Below are 25,048 nucleotides of genomic sequence, written 5' to 3' on the forward strand. Positions count from 1 at the left end.
ATCCCGAGGGAGTCTGGAGATATTGAGTCCGAGTGGACCATGTTCTCCACCTCCATTGTCAACGCAGCCACTCGGAGCTGTGGCCGTAAGGTCTCCGGTGCCTGTCAAGGCGGCAATCCCCGAACCCGGTGGTGGACACCGGAAGTAAGGGATGCCGTCAAGCTGAAGAAGGAGTCCTATCGGGCCTGGCTGGCTTGTGGGACTCCCGAGGCAGCTGACAGGTACCGACAGGCCAAGCGGACTGCAGCCCGGGTGGTTGGGGAGGCAAAAACTCGGGCCTGGGAGGAGTTCGGCGAGGCCATGGAGAAAGACTATCGGTCGGCCTCGAAGAGATTCTGGCAAACGGTCCGACGCCTAAGGAGGGGGAAGCAATGCCCCACCAACGCTGTTTACAGTGGAGGGGGGCAGCTGTTGACCTCGACCGGGGATATCATCGGGCGGTGGAAGGAATACTTCGAGGATCTCCTCAATCCCGCTTGGTTCGCATTGCCGGCAGTAAGTCAGACTTATTTCCGGTGCATGTTGGACTCCGGCAGGGCTGCCCTTTGTCGCCGGTTCTGTTCATAATTTTTATGGACAGAATTTCTAGGCGCAGCCAGGGGCCGGAGGGCGTCGGGTTTGGTGACCACACGATCACATCTCTGCTCTTTGCGGATGATGTCATCGTGCTGGCCCCATCAGACCAGGACCTTCAGCATGCACTGGGACGGTTTGCAGCCGAGTGTGAAGCGGCGGGGATGAGAATCAGCACCTCCAAATCTGAGGCCATGGTTCTCAGCCGGAAAAGGGTGGCTTGCTCACTTCAGGTAGGTGGAGAGTTCCTGTCTCAAGTGGAGGAGTTCAAGTATCTGGGGGTCTTGTTCACGAGTGAGGGAAGGATGGAGCGGGAGATTGACAGACGGATCGGTGCAGCTTCTGCAGTAATGCAGTCGCTGTACCGGTCTGTCGTGGTGAAGAAGGAGCTGAGCCGCAAAGCGAAGCTCTCGATTTACCGGTCAATCTACGTTCCTACTCTCACCTATGGTCATGAGCTGTGGGTCATGACCGAAAGAACAAGATCCCGGATACAGGCGGCCGAAATGAGCTTTCTCCGCAGGGTGGCTGGGCGATCCCTTAGAGATAGGGTGAGAAGCTCGGTCACTCGGGAGGAGCTCAGAGTAGATCCGCTACTCCTCCACATCGAGAGGGGCCAGCTGAGGTGGCTCGGGCATCTTTTCCGGATGCCCCCTGGACGCCTTCCCGGTAAGGTGTTCCGGGCATGTCCCACCGGGAGAAGACCCCGGGGAAGACCTAGGACACGCTGGAGGGACTATGTCTCCCGGCTGGCCTGGGAACGCCTCGGTGTCCCCCCGGAAGAGCTGGAGGAAGTGGCTAGGGAGAGGGAAGTCTGGGCATCCCTGCTTAGACTGCTGCCCCCGCGACCCGGCCCCGGATAAGCGGTAGAAAATGGATGGATGGATGGAAATTGAACAGGTGTTCCTAATAATCCTTTAGGTGAGTGTATATAGACATAAACTTTTAAATGCACACAATACAAAGTTCTCACATACACGGCTAAAACCTTAAAATAAACGCACCTCTGGCCTCTTTCACATATTTATGCTTTTACAACTAGCACAAACACAAACAGCTCCATTTTTTTATCCACAGCAACTTACAAATGAGAGAGCCTTTGACATCCACTTGGAATACAGTAGTTTTTCACAATAAAGTATGTGAACTCTCTTGACACACAAACACACACAGACACAATAAACAGCTCGAGTGGGGATCTAAGGCCTCAGCGCTTTACAAATGAACTCGAGTTGTTTGTCTGCCTTAAAACTGCAACTTAAAATATACGAACGCATCTGAGCGAGAGAGAGAGATGCAGAAAGAGCAGGGTCATGTTAGCCACATCCTGATCTGATTCTAGGAAATCAAACCCGTTAACCTGAGGTTCAGTGTTGCCACGGATACGCTCAAACTCCACAAGCAGATCTGCATCAGTTGAAAGTGTGCGTGCAGACACGATAAAAATGTGTTTACAGTCATGGAAAAAAATAATAGAAGAATTTAAGTTGTGTTTTATTCCGATAATTTAACCCTAACGAATAGCCTACTATCTGAAATGCGGTGCTTAAAACTGTGCATTACAAATATTCTCAAAATTTAAATGTAAAAAAATGCTTACATTTATTAGAATGAGGAGTCAGCTAAACTTGGGACACGTTTTGACAGTCATCTCAATGCCAAGTGTCCTCATTTTCCCGAATTCATTACATCAGATGTTATGTTAAATATAAAGAGTAATAATAAATGCATTTTGTTTTAGACAACCCAATAACGTAGAACATTTGTTCAGCAGCTACTAATTTTTTCATCAAAAATCGTGTTCTTACACACAGACACACACCGTTATGGTGAACTGACATCCATGTTTATATTTGATATATTCATGCCTGGAGCGATGTGACAGGATAGGCAAAAGCGCAGACAAACGTGAACAAGCCTGTGATTGGTTGGATATTCGGCAGGTGTGTTTTTTAGGCGTGGCCATGGCTGGACAGAAAGCAACAGTGTCCCGACACACAAAAACACACACAGACCTGCCGGTGTGCACCTACCTTAAGATAACATCGCTTCAAGGCATGATTCAAAAAATTCACACACAAAAGAGGTTAGCTTTCAAATACTAACAAGTGTAAAAGGACAGCTACACTTCAAAACAGACCACACGACGACACATAAGTCAAACAAACTAAGATGCATAAGCTTTTTGCCTACTAAGAACACTAAGTGTTAGTCGGTACACAGTATGCAATGATTCTTGTTTCAAAGAGCATCATGAACATGACCATTTGACTATATTGTAATTGAGCAAATGCATTATGGGATACTGCACAAGTTTTACAAAATTCAGTATGTCGCTTGTTTTTTAAGCCTATAGAAAATGTGTAAAGTGTGCACCGTTTACATACGAGTACATCTGAACAAAGCCGCTGACAAACTGACCCAATACAGCTGGTGAACCATCACTGACCCTGAACATCTGCATCTAAATCAACACAAGAGTCCTGAAAGTTTGGCTCCGGTGACTTATTAGACACTTTAAACGATACGCTTGCCATAGTCAAGATAATACAAACGCCACCCAACAGGTCATTTAACTTCCTCACTATCAGAGAATTCAAGGGCGTGAAACTTTCATGAGATTCTTAGGATTCCAAACTTTTGGACTTTTGGACACAGTCTGTCTTTTCCACCTCTGGAAATTTCTTGCTGTTCTACAGAAGCTTTCATGAAGGCATCTGCCGAGCACACGCTCTGGAACCGACTAATAAGGAAAGATTGAAAATGAGTTGAGCTTTTAATGTGCAATGAGACTGCCACGGCTGCACGGATACACTGAGCGATGTGTTCTGGAGGAGGAATGGAAAAAAAACGACACATCTGAGCAGTCGCAGGAGTTATCAATCTCTTTCTGTTTTTACACCCAGACCGAAACTAAATAATGCCAAAGTGAGATAGTTAAAGTGATTTCATGCTCCGATGAAATACCCTACAGTCTCAAACAGCCAACACTCACACTCATCCATCGGACTATAAACTTTATCTCACATAGTGTTAATGGCACAATAAATCATAAAAAACACTCAAATATAAAACAAGCATATTTGTTTGGCAAATGTTGTCATTGGTAACGCAGCTGTGTGTGTTTGTGTGCAAATGTGTAGTCTTGTAATACCTCATCATTGAACTCAAGGACCTTAAAGGGGTCATATGGCACGAATACGTGTTTTCTGTGTCTTTGGTGTGTTATTAGTTGCCCATGCATGTATTAGACATGTAAAATTGCTACAATTAAAGTGTCGGAACAAAAGATGTATTCTATTTAAAATCAAAAGCTCACCCAGGCCTGCCTGAAACGGCTCGTGTAACCACACCCCCACAAATCTGCTTCAGTTCGTGGTATGATTTGACTAAGACCGCCCAACCCATACGCAAGTAAGGTGGGTGTACGTGTCAGAACAATTGCTTTGAAATCTGATGTTCCAAATATGGTAAGACATTTCCCTCACACGCTTGCATTATTCGACCAATCACTACGCACTGGTTAACTGGCCAATCAGAGCGTTGAGCTTTGTAAAAAATCTGCGTGTTTCAGAGAGGCTGGGTACAAACATGCACTTTATGTGGGAAAAATACTGCGTTTATGAACCTTAAATCGTGTTTACACATTGCATTACATCTTAAACAAACGATCATTTTCGTTTTAGCCGCGTCATGTGACCCCTTTAATATAAACACATGATCAAGCGCACACACAATCACAAACACAGTTTTGTACCTTCTCCACGTCAGCTTTTGTCACGTTGATGTCTGCGTCCATCCTCTCAAAGTACTGCTGCGCTCGGTCCGCCTCTTTACACTCCCGCTCAAACTTCCTTTTACACTGCAAACACACACAGACACATTAAAACACAAAAGTACAATTTTGTGTTTTTTTTAACTAACTCAGAATGGCATCATTAGATAGATTAGAGAAAGCATTAATCGTGATGAAGAGCTCACAATTTCAAAAGTTACTGACATATTTTCCTGTATTTGTGAGGACTTTTTGGGACCCACAAATACAGCAGAACAAGTCATCACACACACAAGCGTATGGTCTTTTTAACAGTTTTGCCGCATAATAAATGTCCATCTCAAGTTCAATTATTTACTCTCATCTCTCTTGGATTCGTATTTGAAGGGACAATCAACATTTGTGCCCCCTCCGACCACCCGGTCACACACACAAGAAAAAGCACACAATGAGATCATTCTTATACGCTGACATACACAATTCTTCTTCTCTCTTCTTCATACTACACACAAACAGAGTCAACAAACACGCAGCCAGAAACAAAAACAAGACCACAAACCATCTGAACCACAAACACACACTCGAGACAGCGGTTGGACAGAGGAACGTCATGATATATCCTTCAAGAAAAGACGTCTGCGGAGTGAAGTTGTCGAATCACTCACAAAAATGTACGGAGGTATAACTATGGTATTTTAAACATGTATCTTGGTAGACCAAGACTATGATACGCTTATAAAATTAGGGGTGCTAAATATGGTTCTACATAGAAATGCCATAAAACCTCTTCATCAAAACATTTCTTTCTTAATACATAAATAAATACCCAATAAATGTCTTTATGGCCCAACAAAGGACCTCTTAGAAACCTTCATTTTTGTGAGCGTAGTTTAGAATTAATATAATACAGCGGCAGCTACACTGTACATAAGTACACACTATTACAATCTGACACAATCGTGTATATTTCTGTCAAATATTGAATGATTATTTACAATAAGTCTGACTTATTCATTAATGACTGATCTGTGATTTTAAAACTCACCGCCTCCAGCTGCTTCCAACTGGCTTCGACCTGTTGCTGCGCTTTCCGTCCATCGTGGAAATGCTGCGAGAGAGATAAAGAAGGAGGTTATAAAGCGATCAAGAGCTTTAAAATAAACATTCAATAAAGTCTTGGAAGAATTTGATGAGAATTGTTGGAGTTTATATTAAATTATTTGACTTTCTATTAACAAATCCGAACACACTGTTTGTCACTTTTATGAAGGACACACTTTCTGAGAAACAATATCTGATCAGCAGACATCTTCATTAGCTTCCTATTCTCATCATTGGGGAAAAATATCGCCACTGGAGATTTCATTTCTATGTAATATTACATAATTGAATAATCCAAGGACTTTCTCTGCATATATAAACCTAACCTATAGTAGGAATGTGTGTGTGTGTTCTCACACTCCGTAGCCTGTCTGTGTGTTTCTAAAAGGCTTCTCTTGGCCAGAGCACTCCAGGGAAAGTGTTCAGTTGGCCAACACTCAAATCCCCCCACATAATAACACACAATAAGCCTTGTGTGCCTCATAGATAACTGATACAGGTCTGAGACCAGCTGGAGATGCGTTCAGCATCAAACATTCATCATGACAGTGGGACGGACTTTCCATTTGTCCAACCAACTGCAGACGAGACGAGCTATTTTTGTTTTTGCAATTTGTTTTTTTTACCACTAGGAGTGCAAAAACAACAATTTTAATCTTTTTATTATCAAAAAGCTGTGCATTTCTGTGTTAGGACCCGTGAACTGTGTTCAGACTGAATGAGTGACAGTGAGAAAATGAGTGAATGAATGAAAGCTTTTGCGTGTTTAGTATTCACAGCTGAGCTTTTCGACTGAATAATAAGGAATGTGAGCATGAGGCGTGTGAACAAAACTCTACAGTGCGCAAAGCATCATGGGTAAAAAAAACACAGTGAGTAGAAAAAGAGTCGAGTTGTGTCTAGCATAATGATGCATGCATAAACACACAAGCAAAAACTTTGAACAGTTAAATATCCTCACGAAAACTGGCTCTCATAAGTTTAGCCAAACATCTACACACATACACACAGTTAATGTGCATTTATTGTTTTTTTATTGTACAGTATCTAGGGCAATACCTGACAACACACACAGGCATTAAAAACCTCAGCACCAACTATTCTCGAATCAGTTTGTACTGCGTGTCATCCAATCAGAGGAAGTCGACCTGCTCTCAGAGAGGAAGCTGAACTCAGCTGTGCTCAAAAAGAGCATAAAGCTACATAAAGAACCAACCGCTGACAAAATAACAATGAACAGTAAAATAACATGACCAGATCAAAATAAGAGATAAGAGCTTTTCTTACTGAACTACTGACATTCATCATCGGACATTAATCATTTACATGCACACAGAAGATAAACCAGGATGTGTTTCCCTGGGGAACCGGAAAAAGGAACCAAAAGCAACTGATTCTATGTGAAAAACAAAAAAGTACACTAACATTGTACCCCGTTCCTTTGTGAAGTGAAAAGTTCTATGACTGTTAAGAAATACAATTATTTTAATTAAAATAATTTAATCGAAATGTATCTACACTTCGGTATAATTTCCTGGGAATAAGATATATAAAATAAGAACTATAAAACTTTTTTTGGGGGGGAGATTTCATTCACATACTTGCGCACTTACGCACACATATTCACACACATATTCATACCTATAGCTGTTGGTAGATGATAGACCAGAAAGAAAATGAAGAAAGAGAGTGAGAGAGAGAGCATTTTTTGAGGAAGAACTTTTTATCATTGATTTAAAATAAAGATAAAGAAACTGCAAAACTTCCAAAGTCCCACAAACAGCAGGCCAAACTCATGAGTGTGAACTTGTGACATAAACAGATGAGAAGTGAAAATATTTTGTTGTAGCAATAACATTAGATGAGGATGTGGTGGGCTGAATGTTTCCGGATGAAATGTTGCACGTTTAAAACGATTTTAACACTACAGGACCTTAGCAGGATTATTAATAAATAAAGAGCAACATCTCACCCACATCCTTCTAATAAAATATCTGTAAAGGTGGATTCATGATTTATCCTACGGACCCAAGAATGTGACGTGTTGAACCTGGGATATGTATGGAGACATCTAAAATCATTTCTTTTCCTCTAGATTTTTGTCGCTACCACTCAGTAACCTGACAGTAAGAAATTCAGGGAACACCTGCAAAACTGAGTTCTAGAAAAGAATCTCAGCTGTACACACGCAGACACGTCATTTATAACACATGCTGACAGAGGCGGTGAAAGTAAAACCTGTCGATCGCAGTCTGAATAAAACGTTTTCAGGGAAACTATAAATTCAAAGAGAAAGTTCACCCAGAGAGGAAAATTCTTTCATCATTTACACATTCCTGTGTCATTTCATCCAAATCTGCATGACTTTCTCTCTTCTGCAGAACCCAAAAGAAGAAATTTTGAAGAATAACTGGTTTTGGGTGAATTGTTGTCTTCATCTCTTTAAGGATGTGACGAGGAAGGGTACCCAAATGGCTTAACGCTCGAAAAACAGTTTTATTAATGGTGTAAGAGAGAGCTTGAGAGAGTTAGTATGAGGTCAGTGGTCCTTGTCTTAACCTCAGATAACACGCCCACAAATGACCCACAATCCACTTCTCAACCGTTAGTCACATGCGTACAGAACAAAACTGTCTAGTGGGTGGTTCTTGGCCAAAAAAATTCACATGGATGAGGTCTCTTGCCGTTAATCAGACTAGTTTAGTCTTTGCCGTGCAATGATGTCTTTTTGTTTTTTAAATTCTCTCTTCTTTCTTCCAGATGTTCCTTTACAGATACACAAAAAGGGATTTTATGTGGATCAGTCTGTGGATCAAAACGATTCAGCACCTGTCAGTTTCCTAGTCCTCAACAATGAACAGAACTGCATCAAACCACCTACAGATGATCTCGCTCTCTCTCCCTTTGAGGGCAAAGCTGATGAAACAATGGGTTTAAGAGAGAATTACAATATCAGACCATATGCTGTCTAGATTTAAAGAGGTAAAGATGGTGCGTCTGCGACTGTTTTAGATTAATCCTTTGTCGTTCCATATTTTCTTGTGTCCTTTAATGAAGTACAATTAAGTAAATCTGATCTTTCTACAATTTCAATGTCAAAATTATATATTTATATTAGCTATGGCTGTATGTGAACACAACACACACACATGAATAGATATGTATATTAAAAAAAATATATATGTATAAAATATATAAATATAACTTCCTGTTGTAGTGCTTTAACAAACGTTTGAACAAAATACAATCCAGCAGATTATTTATAAACAATTTAAAATATATTTTAGATTTAATTATAATAAACTAACAGAAACTGTAACCAGAAGTGCTTCCGGACCAGTGCTTGAACAGAGGAATACAAAAGAAAGCAGAGAGATGAAGATAGAAAGAGAGACAAATTAATGAAAAGGAGAAAAGTTCTAGGAAAAAAGCCAAAGAGACACTATGGAGCCCAGCTAATGTGTGTGTGTGTTGAATGCTGGGAAATGTCAGCTCTACAGGTTGATACCCAATCCCTTCATCTTATTTGCTAAATGAACGATTGCGGATCTTATCGTTGAGCTCCCGTCTTTTAACACTCATAGCTTTGTGTTAATTACAGCTGTGCTCGTCTTGACCTCTCACAAACTGAGTCACACTGTGATATCTGGTCTAACAATTTCTCATCCGTGTGTGTGTGTGCTTAAATAGAATGAAAGCAATAGCCTGTGTCTTAGTCAACACACACATACGCACACATTGATCACTGAACTTCATATACACAAAACAGACACTTCTAATCTAAACACACAACAGAGAAAGAGAAGACAGAGAGAGAGAGATAGAGAGAGATAGAGAGAGTTGTGGAATATTCTGTGATATTTCTTGGAATGCCACCCCATATTGGTTGATCAAACAAGAAATCCCGCCCCAATCCTGTCACTGCATCATCTCTCATCTTTCTGGATAAACCAGCTGGTCACCCGGGGCGGAACCCTGGATGTTTACATTAAATTCAGAAAAGTACCTTACCCACCCCTACAGAGTACATATTGGTACTTCTCATTACAGCGTGCCCCAGGAACAAGCACCACACAAACACACTTCAGGCTTGTGTTTTGTCTTTGCTTATATAAGTGTCAGAAAGCATTTTAATTTAACATTGTACATGCTTCCCCCTGTAAGAAGTCGTAACCTTGACCTGAGCCGCCTGTCACTCACCGATTTCCTCTCCGTTTTGAGCTCCTGCGTGTATCGCGTGAGCTCGGTGATGATTTGTGACGTCATGTTCTCGGCGATGACCTCATGCTGGCCGGCGTAGTCGTTCAGCTCGTTCAGCGTCGAATGAAACGCGCGACACCACGTGTACCTGAGAGAGGAGTGACATCATCAATGAGTGACATCATCAATCTGATCATTTAAGTGGTTGTAGTTCTCTACGTGAATAATTGTAGTTCCAATTTTGAAAGTGTTCAAAAGTCACAAATAATTGAGTCATGAAGAACAATTCTTTAGTAATAATATTGGACAGGACACGCCACAAGTTTAAAGGAATTTTTCTCATGTCATTTTAGTTTTTTTGTAGAGACAAGTGTAATCTTGAGTATCATTCAATGTATTGTCTCATTCATGTTTCACGTCTCCACCCTGTGAAGGGTTCACACCTCGGCGTCATGATCCCTTTATCATAAATCTGTCTTCAATGACAGCCCTCATCTTCTGCGTCATGTCATGTAATGCTTACTGCCTTGATTTATTTATTTTCTAATCTAAAGGGGTCAAATAATGTTCGTACATCTCAATCGTTCTATCTGGATTGCAGACAAAACATCATCAAACAAACGAGAGGAAAGCAAACCTACTTGTTTTCGTCTTCATCTTTCTTCTTAGGCTGGTATTTCTTGGACAGATTCCTAAGGAAATTTAAAGACAAGACAAAATGCTGAAATTACTGCCTACTGTATCCTATTCATGCGCGGTATACTATTCAATATGCTTTGAATACACAGACGGTTGATCATATTCAATACAAATTACAGTTTCACAAATGTTATTAAAACTGTCAGCTCACTGTTTTCATTTCCTAAACAGAAATGCTGTAGTAACTAAAACAAACAGTACACACTATATATTACTGTATACAGTGTGCAGTAAACATCTGTTCGGTTTGTAGATGTTTCCCACAATCCTGTGCGTGCAGGACACATTTTTGGCGTTGTATTTCTAATGTATTTAAAATGAAAGGTGTGGCTCAACGACTTTGTGTGTGTTCTGAATGCGTCGGGCATGGAAACTGTGACACAAAAGCTATCTTTCTTTCTCTGTTGCTTTTCTCATCAGTGACACACACTCACACACACACACACACACACAGTTTTCTCTATGCATTCTATTATCACCATCTATAAATACAGAACGCCTGCCTACCATCAGCACTTTGGGGCAGGTGTGTGTGTTGCTGTTCATGCGTGATAGCGTGTGTGTGTCTGTGTGTTTGTGGGTTTATCCGGCACTGTGCTCAAGGCTAAAATATACACTAAAATAAACACACACACCGACAGATACGCAGATCCCTCTCGCTCGCCCTCAGCTGTGCTTTCTGTGTTTCGGAAATCATGCGCTCAGAATAGCATACTTATTACTTTTACTACTTCTGCAGAACGTAGTATGCACATTGTGAATAGAATGATCTTTTTCTGCACACATAGCATACTTCCAATGACCTAATAAAAATGTGCAGTGTAGCATACTACATCACACACCCTACAAAGGACCGAACTTGACTTGTCCTATATACAGTATCCTTGAATACTTGACCTTTCTTATCTGCTGTCTGTATTTGTACAATTTGCAATAATTTGACATTTTGCTATCATCTATGTGCGCATGCAATGCATCTAGATGTGCATGCACAAGCAAATAAAGCCCTTACACAAAGTACCATACTTTAACCATGATATCCTATACCATGGAAAAACATGTTTTTTGAATCTATATTGGACACTACCGAACGGTTCATCACATCCAGTAACCAGACTGGCCAGTGTGTGTGTCAGACAGCTAAACCCCCCGCTGCGTCTGGGAATTAAAGGGGTTTCCCGCAGCTATCTGGAGGGGGTTGATGTACAGTCAGTGTGCGAGTGTGTGTTTTCCAGCGTTTGAGCTTTAAATCCTATCACTGGAATGGGAGGCGGGGTCACAGCACATGATTGGACGGCACAAATGTAGGTCACCAAAGAGAAGCACCATGCTGGCACCTTGTTACTACGGTAACCTGCATTTTCTTCCCAAACACACAAACGCAGATAGACACAAATGTTGCCTTCCAGTGCGCACTTTATCGGTATGAACGACTGCACCTGTCTCAATTTACAGGGAGATGACCCATGCTGTGCAGGATTTTGAAGATGGGGAATCTAAAAATCTGTTTGTGGTCCTGTCGACCAAAGTGAAAAAAGATATGACCCTTGACCTGATGACATACCAATCTTGAAAGCCTTTTGCAAAGCACTACGCACATATATTCATTTAATGCATAAAAATATTGGTGGTGGTTAAAAAATAAACAAGACAAAGCAAACACGACAGCACACATTTCATGTAGGTGTATGTGATTATAAACATGCCCATCAATAGCAGTTTTGGTTTTCCTTTCATGGAATTCTATTTGCATGTTTGATATTACTTTGATTTATTATTTTTTGCATAATTTTTTTTGTGTAAATAGCTTGATTTTGTGTTGATTATGTATTTTGTTGTTATTCAGCGTCCTATAGACAGGAACTGTGGAACTAAAAGAAAATGGTTTGTACTCACCTGATCTGTCTTGCATAGTTAAGCTCGATCTCTGATCTTTCCTTCACAAATTTGGTGTATTTCTCCACAAAGTCTATTCCCCACTGCGTGTGCTTTTCTAGGTTATCAAACTGATCCTAAAAGAGAGACAGAGAGAGAGAGAATTGTTAAACTTTGGAAGGTTTTACATACTGAATGAACTGTTGTGATGTCCACCACAGGTGACCAACACGGATGTTTAGTTATGGACCGCATAAAACCAGCATAATTTTCATGAATCAAGAAGTGGCCTTGCCCCCCATAAAATTTCTGATCACTCCCGAAACGAACAAGCTCAGTCCAGGGACTTGACCTTTGGTCAAATAATGCTGAATTAAAAATGTATGACTGCAGACAGCTGGTGTGATGTTACGGAGTGCAAATCCTATCGGGTCCAAGAATCAAACACGATTTTTCAAGCTTGGCTCTCGGCCATCGTCTGCACCACATCTCAGATGTTTCCGATGGTTCAGCCTTCATCCATTCCCTTCAGAACCACCAGCAAACCAGATTCGATTGAGAACCGTACTGTTCACATACAGCTCACAGAAGTCTCATGAGACAGACTTCCTGAAGTAAACCACAAGAAGTGTGTTATAGTGACAGCCCATGTCCCATCGAGCCCATGTCCCTAAGCATTTAAAACATAATAATATCCGTATAAAGTATGACCTTATGTATGAGTTTTATTAAATGGTGTCCAAAGCATGTCCAATGTACAGGTATCAAAGTGGTCACATTTCAAACATGTGTGAGTGGGTGTGTAGACGTTTTCTGATCTCTTTGTATGAAACAAATCAGAAATAGATACACACAAAACAATTTTGCATTACGATAAAAGTAAAATCACATGTCAATTACAGTCTGATGGCATCAGAGAAAAGTTTGAAAAACTTTTTTGTCATATTTAGGGTATAAGAACTCTACCACTTTGAGCTGAAGAACCTATTACGTACCATCAAGAACTATTAGGATCCTCAAAGAACTCAAAGCACAAAATTCTCCTGATAAAAAGGGAGTTTTAGCCCAACCTCTGAAGAACCTCCGAAGAACCTTTTTAGAAGATGTGTCTAGACAAACTTTATAAGACAACGAAAGAACGCATAACATTTTGGAAGCCCATTCAACAGAAACTAGCATGGATTCAACATTGTCAGGTCTTGAGTCACACTGAAGAACCATTAAAGATCACCTTGGTTTGACTGAAGCACTCCCCCATTTTCTCTTCAACCATCTCGACCTGAAGGATCCTCTCAGTTCTCAGTCCGCGCCAACATTACACGCAACAAAAACTATCACATTCTCCGTCTGACACAGACAAACTAATCTTCAATCCTGTTCAGCGTGCAGTCACCTATCAGACAGGATGAGCATGCTGAAACTTGTGTGTTTGTGCGCACAGGAAGTGCGTGTGGTATTGATTCATGTTTATGCACTAGTAACATAGACTAGTCTTTTTTAATGTGTTACTTAAAGGCACAGGTCATCAAACAATTCCGCCATTGATCATGCAGATTTTGCCTTTTCATTAAACTGCATCTTTATGGCGACCACATCTGGATTGAGCAAAAATGTAAACTTTTGTATTTCGATGAATAAAACTGATTCAGAACAACATGAGGACAAGTAAATAATGACTATCAGTCAGGCCTGCATGATTAATCGAAAAGAAACCAGTAATGATTTGGATGTTGGCGGCAATGTTTTATGCGCAAATTGTCAGTGAAATACTGTTAAATGCAGCTGCATCCTAAAGCCAGAGGGCGCTCTTGCACAGAAACTACAATGCTCCATAGAAGAAGTACCACACGTATAACCAGGAAATGCCGTCTTCCTATCTGCATCTGGCATCTTTCATCACTGTTTTTCAAGCCTCCTCGAGTATTTTCATGATAATAAAGTGTATTTATAAGGATGATGTTTGACGGTTGTTGCTTTTTCAAATGCATGTTTTAAGGGAATCAAACGCGCAGTGCTTTCAGATGGAGCACCATTTCCCACATATCAAAGAGCTGTGCTTAACAAACACATAATCGCAGCATTTGAGATTTCACAATCGCGATAGCCACATCGATTTAATCACGATTTGAATGAGAATTGCGATTAATGGTGCAGCCCTACTATCAATTTTTGGTGTCTGTTCCTTTAAGACTATAGTAACTATTTATGTAAGAAACAGGCTGAGAAACACACACACGCAATTTCAAAGGTTTCTTTGTCAGCATCTGTAGATACCCAATGACCTCCAGTAATAAGATTAACCAGTCTCATTTAAACACCGATCGCCTCTTATTACTCTACAAGGCTTCAAGGCGCTTTAACCGCAACGCTAAACAAACAGCTCAAGGTGCAAATGGAGAATCTGCAGTGAAATTCTATAATGTGGTTTCAGCAACATTTTCAGAAGATCAGCGGTCAAGATTATCATGTGATGAGAATGTGTACAGATCATAGCGTCTATTTGATCATTTCATAATTGTAGCTTTTGTGGTTGAAATTCATGGAGGCTTAATTTATGTTTGTTTACAAAAGTAATCTAAAATAATCAACATAAGCTTTTAAATGAGAGATCATGAGAAACATCATTCAGTCAAGTGTGTCCAGACCTTTGACTGGCAATGTACACTGCCTAGGGGTGTTTATTAAGACTAGTTTTAGTTACCATAAAACTGTTTTTTATCCCTGTAGAATTAAAGCAAATATGAAGGCATGAGAGTGTCTGTGTGCTTCTCTATTAAACTAATTCATGCAAAAAACGTGTTATTTAAGCCTCTTTCATTGGTGATGCACACATACAGAAGGTGGGTGTTGTTGTGTGGGCAGGTTTCGCTTTGTCAAGGGGGACATTTTTTGAAAACCGCAGAATGTGACAGCATTTGGGAGGAACGACCCCAAAAGAAAACTTTCTTCATTCCGAGACTAAAAATATATTTTTTTATGTTTAATATGGTTTTCTTAAATCTGTAAATAGTAGAAAATATCAAGGCACATTAATACTTATTGTGAGTGCCGCTACAGTTACCATATAACCTAAAAAAACTGATTAACCATATTAAACTGAGCAATACTTTCAATCAAATAAAAAATAAAATAAATAAAATGAAATAGATAAAATGAAATAATGAAAAATTAATAAAATATAGCCATCTAACATTTCTTACATTTTAAAAATGTTACAAATATGTAATTTACCCTCTGATCCAGTATCAGTTTAGTCCAGATTTCTCGGAATAACGGAGGTACACCCAGATCCATTTCTCCAATATAGCCTGTGATTCAAAGTCAGGTTTAGATCTCTCCAGAAAACAAAACTGAGCCCACTTGCCAAGGTCCGAACCAGTTGAAACCAGGGCAAACTCTCCTGGTCTGCCTGTCAGTATCAAACGGTAATCCAACTGTTTCCAGTGTGATAAAAATGGATTATAATCCAGAACATTTTTCTGTCCCAGTCTCCCCCCACAGATTAAACCACTCCCACTGTCACAAAACAGATATCATCCACATCTGGAACGAATCTGATCTTCTGTGCTCCAGATTTTGAAGTATCTTTTTAAGGCATACTCAACTTCAACCAGAGAGCATCACAAAGTCACCTTTAAAATGTACATTAGCATTTAAATAGAGCCACTGATCGTACGTTTTTATCCAAAATAACTTACAAATTAGGAACACATCAACAAAGGCGATTTCCCAACACAATTATCCAACAACTTGAAGTGCAAAGTAAATGTTTTCATCAGTATGTGCTGAAATCGAGCCAGTGACAAGTTCAGCTATAGGAAATCAGTGTTTATGTTTGTCAAACGTATGTCTGAGCATTTTCCAGACATTCCATTGTGGTTTCAGCTAATGTTACGTTTTCTCAAATTACCGTAAATGTCCAGTTTCGCTATGCAAACATAAGATTCAGAGCAGACTCCTGCAGAGGTGACGCTGGTAACTATGTACGCGCTGTAGTCTAACAGTGACGACGTCTGCAATAATATCCTGCTGTGTACAGAGCCGGCGTGGATTAATGAGGGTCACGAAAGAGTCGCCAGCTGACCCTGAACAGAGATTTAACAGACAGCAGAGCACCTGCATCCATCGTGCACTCGCCGGCTGGATCAGGAGAGGACGGGTAGAGCGAGTATATATGTTGGCGTCTGTTTTACGCATGTAAAATCAAAGAACTGCCAGATGGTGACAGATTAAATGCAAAAGGAGAAAGTGAATATTTGGAGAAAGTGACAGAGAGAGAGAGAGAGAGAGAGATTATGTCTGATATGAACATCACATGCAAATACATTTAGGATTCAATTATTAAATCTCTGTCTTTATTATTTATTAATTAAACCTTCATTTCTTTTATTATCACCTTTTGATGCACCATAGACACCAAAACTGATCCGAGAGCAGCAGTGAATACTGATTTACAATTGGGGCTATTGTTCACAAAAAGCAATAACATGGTTTAAGAACACCTGAAACACTTTTATGATGCTTTATGTCTTTTTTTAGATGTTAATGCAGTTGGCATGGTCATCATATTTTCATTCAACCACATTGACATTATTAATAAATCTTATATTATGTTGCTCAAAATTGTAAATAATAAAAGAACTAACATTTTCGGAATAACTATTCCTATTAAACACGGACTAGCTTCACTTGCGAGCATTACATCATCAGAGATGATGTCATCGTGGATTCTGAATCCAACATGAGGTCATTCTCTATATTTGAAAAGAAACAATTTTCATAATTATTCTGTCAGGATTAATAAAAGAATCACACAGAGATGCTGTGATACAGCGCAAGCATGAGAAGAGGGTCGTACAACATCTATTTCAGCATCCAGAGACGCATGCGCAGATCCGCTTTGACTATAAATAGGCAGTGTGGTCTGATGGGACACAGAAAGATTCCAGAGTTCAATCTTCTCCCATGATCTCATTAAATCCAAAGGCTGTGAAGACTAGAGCCTTTCTGCACTGATGCAATCAGATTCTGGAATATTGTTTGTTATAGCAGATTCACAATTATTATCGCCCACAAGACACTATTAAACATACGTGTGACAAATTATTATGTTCTTACTCATATTGTTTCTATTCAGTCTTGTTTTTGAAACACAATTATCTATACAACATTAAAATGAGATATAGTTGTCTTATGAAGCAAAATGATACAAGAATCTATATCTGGCCTCATGAAAAATTCAATAAAATGTTTTTGCTTGAAACAAGAAAAAGAATAAAACAGCAATATATTGAGAGAGGGATCCAGGACATGTTTAAAGACTTATAATAGAGATTTGAAAGTGGGCTCTTCTGACATGAGCTAAACCACCAACCACAAAAAGAAGAAACACAAGCACCAATATGTCCCTGGAAACCACCTAAAACACTCGCACATCTTTAGAAAATACCAAATAATAAAGTGACAAAAAGATTCAGGAATATTTCTGCAGAAATTAGACTATAAAACTTCACCCTGGATTTCACAGACTGGGTCACGTGTATCTGTGACCACCATAACGCATAAAATCTACAATAAACATCATTCTATAACATTGAATAAAAGGCTATAATCCAAAGAGAAGGGACTTGTACAGCAAAATTGATTGTAGCCAAAAAATGTACACTGTGCAGTTCCAATGCCGACCTCATGGGGGAGTAGACACGTGGGCAACTGTTGCCATTACAGAACTGTCAATCGCACACAAAGGTCAAAGGCTTTCCTTGTTTACCTACTTTTCACTATCAAGTTACCATCAATAAACGTAAATCCCCTCGATTCAAAACAAATGCAAATCAAAGGGTAAAAGTTTCTGTGTCCAGACAAAAGATGTAAAAATCAACCACAAGCAAACTAGTAAAATTCCCCAACATGATTCAAAAGAGTGTGAATCACACACACTTTAAATACCTTTAAGACTAATATGGATGTAGATCTAAAGTAAACATGTTCGACAATTGATGAGCTTTTTACATACTAAGAAGCTCATATATCCCGTTTTGGATCTTTTTATTTTAGAATTAGCATCATTTAGTAGGGATGTAACAACATTATCGATATTGTTGTTTCAAAATTGTCAGAATATTATCGTGGTCTTCCGGGCCTAACATAGAGAAAAAATAATAGATGGCCGTCTTCTCCAATTATTTTATTTTATTAAAATGGATTTTAAAGGTTGTTTGTCCCATCTCATACTATAGGCCTTACTCATACCTGTAGCAACAGTTATGATTCGTGGATAAAGAAAAGAGGATGCTTATGGCACGTTTCCAAGTCATCATCCTAAATATTGCGCTAAATAACGTACTGTGGGCGTTAAACCGATGTATTATCATACAGTGACATTTTGATGTTGTGACATCCCTATCATTAAGTATATTAAAATCAACTTTTTCCATTGTGGGGTGGATCAGACATTCGAACCTCACAACAATAAATAAGCCTCTACACACATTCTGTAACACACCAGAAACTCTCAGACATTAAAAACATCTTGCAACAATCCCTCTCTCTCTCTCCATTAATAAGAACACCAGAAGTACTAGACATAATAAACTAATATTATATTAAATTTGATAAAGCACTAACTAATTTGTTATATTCCTGTATCACAGGTAAGTTAAAATAACACTTAGATTCTCGTGACCTAAAAACGGCAGAAACAGGAAGCGGCTTTCAAAAGGTGCAAATGTGTGTATGTGTAAATCTCATACTAAGAGAGTTTGGAAGAAACTTTAGAATTGAACTTCAACACATAACTCACCCCATTTGTGTTAAGATCTAAATCACTTCGGCTGTCGAAAGGAAGTGTTTGTTTTAACTATTTAAGGCAAATTTGACCCGTCTGCTGAAACCGACACACACAACAAACATGACTCACATTTTCTTCAGAGATGCAAAAATCTACTTGGCCTTGACACATTTGTGCACACACACACAAGCACACACACACATTGTGCATTGTGTGTTCAATATCTGAAGTTTTTTTTTAATCATCATGAGATATTTTGAAGTCACTCTCTTTCTAGAAAATAAAACTGCCTCTCTCTCTTCTTTCAATAGCTTCTGTTCATTGTAACTGTTGCTTGTAGGCAGTTTGCATTCAGAGAAATATTTGTGCGAGACGTCAGCCTGTGTGTGTGTGCGTGAAATGCCAATCCGTTTGTCTTTCACACAGGGTCTTTGTGTAGCACAAAAAGGCAGAACAGAACTACTGTGCCCTATTAGTCATGATACACAGAGATCTCACACAAACGCACACACACACTCTGATGGTCACAATCGCATCACCAATATTTGTCTTTGTGACATGAAAAAGGCCAAGATAAGCTTAAATGCCTTTTTTTCTAACACACACGCTCTAAAACACATCATCGATTTAAAGAACCCAGGAGAACATTTCTGGAATGCAACACCGATCGGTATATAAAGTCTAAAACACATCCAACATTGTAAATCACATATAGTCAAACTTCCCATCAAACTGGTCCTAGCTTTTTTGGTGAAGCTGGTTGACACAATTGTATGTGTGAGACATACAGAGAGTAACAGAGACGCATGAATGTGTTTTGCATATTTGCAAACTTCCTGATGTCGATCAATGTTTCGCTGAGTTGTCAAAATAACGTATGGGTGGAGTCAAGCCTGTCTGTTATATTCAAAGTACCGCCCATAACTGAAAGCTGGAATTTGAGTCATTTTGTACAGAATGATGACACATTAACGCACACTCAGTTTGGTTCTTCCTGTGTTACCTCGGCAACACAAACTCACAAGTTTCGCCCATGTGTGATGGGAACTGAATGGTCTAGGATCTTACAGAACAAACCACAAGACTTCAGAAAATAAATGAATGATTCATGAACACATTATATATGTTACTTTGGATCTATGTCAAATAAAATTGACTAACTAACGGTAAAGGTCCAGTGCATGAAATTTATACTATAATATATATTAGCTCATTCTAAGGTAATAAAAACATATCGCTTCATTATGTTAGTCCTTTATACACCTCTGATGACAATTTTTGTATATTATTTTGCATTTATGTCAATAGATCCTAAAAAAAACACAAAAACTTTAAATTGCTACGTACTAATAACTACATGCAACAGTAAGTTTTTACAAAATTATTTTTCTCAGCTTCTGTTTTTTATTGAGGGAGTTTGAGATACCACATCCTACTATGAAACTGAGTATCACAACGACAACCAGCTGAGGGATGATGTCGCCATGGCTACTTACATCGCTGGTCATCTTCATCTGTAACATCTGCTGCAGGTAATCTTGCAGCGGGGTGAGATGAGGGGCTGTGGTGGGATCCGGCTCGTCCAAAAACCATCGGAGCGAACACACAGATCGCCGTCGGTTCATGAAATCAAACAGCTCTTCGCGCATCATTGTGAATAAAGCTCACAAAATATTTAACTCGAAGTTAACTAAAGAAGTTAGGAATCCTTGTGCCTAAGAACAAAACTGAGACTCTAATTCCTAAAACATTTCTGTTTTTAAGTTAAAAAAAAATCTTAACTGATCAGCGACTGATATAAAACATATCTCAAATAGAACATAGAAAGTATCTTAAGCGTTCAAGAAGGCAGAGAAATATTTTCTGCTGATCTACTGCTCATGTGAGCGATTATACCCATCATGCATTGGGAGATTTCGTAATGCAATGAACTTAGTTTGACGGTATTTGTTATTAAGCTGATTACCGGCTATAATCGACTCAAGGCAACAGACGCATTGTTAACTGCAACAACAGAACACCTTCATCCATACATAAACAAACGTCCCTTCAAAAACACAAAAACACACATCGCTCATTGTACAAGTACACTGCTTCAAGTCCAGCTTTCTTCCATTTTGTTCTAGATTTATTTTGTTACGTAAACGGGTTACGATTTCCAAGGACCTTCAAAAGGGGAAATGCAATGAAACACAGAAATGAAACCTTGAGACTGGCATAACAGGCCATTAAAGTGACAATATCAGTTTGCGATCACTTACAGTGAGTTCACCGAAAAAAGAAAATTCTCTCATCATTTACTCACCCTCATGTCATTTCAAACCTTTATGACTTTCTTCCGCAGAACACAAAAGAAGACAGCAATGGCCCAAATCCACTTGACAAAACCAATACAAGTGAATAGGGGCCAGTTAACAACATTCTTCAAAATATCTTCTTTTGTGTTCTGCGGAAGAAAGAAAGTCAAACAAGTTTAAAATGACAAGAGCATGAGTAAATGATGTCAGACTTGTCTTTTTCTCAGGAACTATCACTTTAAGTGATATTTGTGTGGTATTGTGTGGCAAGGCATGTGTTGTTCCACTTAAATTTGATATTGAAACAAGATGACGATCGAACATCATGTTTTCTGACCCACAGAGTCTCACTGAGTCACCGCATTTCTGATACACACAAGAAATAAAACTTAAAAGCACAATCGAAATTCGTCAATAACTGAATTTTTGTTGATGTCTTACAGCCGTCGGCAGCCTAGTGTACATTGATGTGTGTGTGTTTCTTTAACAGTGACAGGGAAAGCATGCATGCATGTGCAAGTGTGTGTGTGCTGGATTTGCAAGGAAACTATACAGGGAATGTGAGGTATGTGTGCCAGTAAATTCTTAAGTACACATGCTATTATACATTTTAAACCTTCTTACAATGATGTCATCTTTCTAGGTCAAATATTTTTTTTTTACATTTTAAAAAGACTTCGTACGCACAAATCCTGCAGGTCAATAAAGACAAATTGTTATTGATCATTCACAACCTGCTTCCTGTCTATAGTGTCTTTATAACCTGATCGCTCATGTTCAGAGTGTGATGTGAGAGTGGCATCGATGTCTTCTCAGGTTTAAAACTACTTAAACCTGAAACACACACACTTGCACCGATAGAGCCAGCTGTAGACTGATGGGAGAGGAAGAACATGTTCGGATCTAAAGTTGACGGGGTTGGTGGGTGATCCAGATCTGCAGAACTGAAAAGGTGACACTGGATGGCTAAATTTAGACACACACTCACACACTTGCACGCACACAGCACTCGGATTATCTGCACCACTTAGCTACAGAAAGGGGGGTGAACACATTTTTGCTTAGGATATAGATCCATTGTAATCAGATTAAAAAAAATAAGATGTGAATGCATATTTGCTTGTGCATCCTGAACATCCAGACCAGAGAGGGCGCTGTTTGTGTTCCGGGTAATAACGTTTTGGCATGCATCAGAAATCACAAACTGTGAGAGTATGTACTGAATTAAATAGAGTATGTACTTATCAATATGTTCTAATATATGTGGGTGGAGTTTATACACATGTTTCATTGTCATGTGACCTGTATGTTTATTAACCTATATAGCCGTGACAGTGCTAGGTGCTAGAAATACATTTCTTGGTACCTACATTATACTTAATAAAAAGAAAGAAGTGTCCATTCAATGCGTACTGAGAAATCTTGGCAGAAACAGTTAACCGTCTGGGTTTTTCAGTCCTATTGCTTAACTAACAGGGGCTTGGTCAGTATCAGCATTTTAACATATAAGGATAGCGTGTAGATGTTTAGATGCTTATATATATTCACAGCGGCAAATGGTAGCAAATGCAACTACTTACAACACCTGACACATAACATGAACCTTCATACTGTTTTCTCTCCCCAATTCTACTAATGCACTTATGAAAACTGTAGAAACACCAACGGCAAACTTTCCTATATGTTTAGTCTCCGGTCGTTGGCTTCCTGCTAACAAAGTTAGAATATATGTGCTAATAAGTGAAAAATAACTTAACTTGTTCCCTGTGTTGTGATTAACTTGTTGAAAAAAACTGCATATGATGGGTTAGGTATGTTTTGAAGCTATGCACAAGCATATGACCATCTTAAACCAGCACAAACCAGCATCAAACATACCAAACCAGCATTTGCTATTTTTTTTAAAAGGGTAGGTGGGCAAACACATCAAACCATAACCCGTACCAACTAAAGACTATTTAACTTTAAGCGATATAAGCGTACGTTGAAAACGGCAGCATTTTTGATGATCATTTCTACTGGTCCGCTAGTTTTATAGTGTTTTTTTTCTGGCAATTGCAGCAGGTATGTGTTGTAATATCAGATTAGAGTCTGTAATCTGTCTATTCTGGCATTTAACAGCACAGCAAGATGATATTTTAAATTCATTATGTAGCCGACTCTGTGCGGGTTTGAATTGGCCGCCTCCAGTTCTCCCCTTGTTTTGCCTCCAGCTAATGCTGTGATGTAATCGTAACGTTGGCGCAAAAGGGGTCTATATGAAAAAACAGTGGGTAAAAGGCCACATCCTAAAAAAATCTGTCTCAGGTCCTGTGCACACATTTACAAAATCATACGTTTTTGACTGTTACACTGCATCAGTAACAGGATTGATGTATCAGAATTTAAGAGAATAGCGAAAATAAAGCAAGGAATAGCAGAAAAAGCACTGCACAAAAATCAATAAGCCTCCATCCACTCCACCTGCAAACACACAAAACAAATCACAAACACATCTGGCAACATTCAACACACAAACATCTGGCAACACAGCTGTAACTGTGTATTGCCATTCAACAAATTAACCATGGTAACTATAGCCAAAATACTGCAGTCAAAACACTTATTGTTTCTATACTGTAAAAATATAATACGATGATTTCATGTCAATTTATTTATTACAAATAATAAAGGAACATTCTGCATTCATTTAATCCCAGTAGTGCAAAGCAAAAAAATACATTTATAAACTATGGATCTGAGCTCAGGTCTTTCCTTTTCTTTTTTAAACAACCCGTTTTATCGCATTATGAAACACTTAAAGACCTGTTGCGACTGTATTGGGGTGGAAACTATGGATACCATGGTACTTTTTTGTAAGGGGTGGCCGAACTCGTTCACATTCAGTTAATCATCATCAAACTGAGACCATACTCTCCTGCCTTTCAGAACATTCTCATAGTAAGATATTGAAATAGGCCCTTGTAACTTCTTCCTGTTTCTGAATCTCACTTCCTCTTTCCCAATGATAGATACACAGAGCCTCCAAAAAACACATAATCTCTGCTTTGTGTCCCAGAGAGAAGAGAAACCTGTTTAACCACAAAACTGAGTTTAAACCGCTACAAATCATTTATCGCTCTATGCAAAACCCCAAATTGAACTAAAATATATTAGCACCCGTTACCATTCCCTTGATATTAGTTTTGTTTGAGGTTAGTGTTACGCATAACTAAAACTATTACTAACTTCGCTCTGGTATTGCCAAAACAGTTGCCAGGGGCACAAGAAACAGAATGAAGCAATGCCCATCTGCCATTGTTTCCATAGCAACAGATCATTTTGTGATTGGACGAGGACTGAACAAATGGAATATCACGTTTTGCAAAAAGGGAAGTTATTGAGCCCACACTAAGGAAACACACGGAAGTGAGACATATGCACACAAGAGATGTAAAAGTAGGCATTGGTTTCAATAAATATAAAAGGATGTTAATGCCTATACGGTTTATAAACGCAGTGTGACCAACATGGCGAAATAAATCAGAAAGTGGGCCCACGATGATAGAGAAACACAGACAGCTTTATCAGTTTCCCATAGTTCCTCGGCTCACAAAGCTGCTATTCATGCAAACTATTCATGTGTCACAGAACGGTCACACCGGGTTAACGCAACATACTGTAGCTATCTAATGTTACAAAAATAAAATAAAAACCCGTGGCAATAAAGAAATCTGTCATCGGTAAAGGAATCACAGG

General features: G+C 39.2%; 1 protein-coding gene across 16 annotated transcripts in view; it reads right to left on the minus strand.

Annotated features, from left to right (window-relative positions):
- LOC130408423 (formin-binding protein 1) overlaps positions 1-25,048 on the minus strand; it is a 54,880-nt gene that overhangs the window by 19,840 nt on the left and 9,992 nt on the right. For 15 of the 16 annotated variants that reach the window (XM_056731934.1, XM_056731948.1, XM_056731947.1 and 12 more), the window contains exons 1-6: positions 13,455-13,609; positions 12,245-12,360; positions 10,291-10,341; positions 9,650-9,797; positions 5,394-5,456; positions 4,331-4,435 (exon numbers count right to left, since the gene is read on the minus strand). In XM_056731934.1, coding sequence (XP_056587912.1) covers positions 4,331-4,435; positions 5,394-5,456; positions 9,650-9,797; positions 10,291-10,341; positions 12,245-12,360; positions 13,455-13,496 — 525 coding nt within the window. In that variant the 5' untranslated portion in view covers positions 13,497-13,609. Of the gene's footprint in view, positions 1-4,330; positions 4,436-5,393; positions 5,457-9,649; positions 9,798-10,290; positions 10,342-12,244; positions 12,361-13,454; positions 13,610-25,048 lie in introns of those variants that run through there. The other variant, XM_056731936.1, reaches the window with a different exon arrangement.

The sequence above is a fragment of the Triplophysa dalaica genome, chromosome 19 (genome assembly GCF_015846415.1).
Source record: "Triplophysa dalaica isolate WHDGS20190420 chromosome 19, ASM1584641v1, whole genome shotgun sequence".
Taxonomy (NCBI): Eukaryota; Metazoa; Chordata; class Actinopteri; order Cypriniformes; family Nemacheilidae; genus Triplophysa; species Triplophysa dalaica.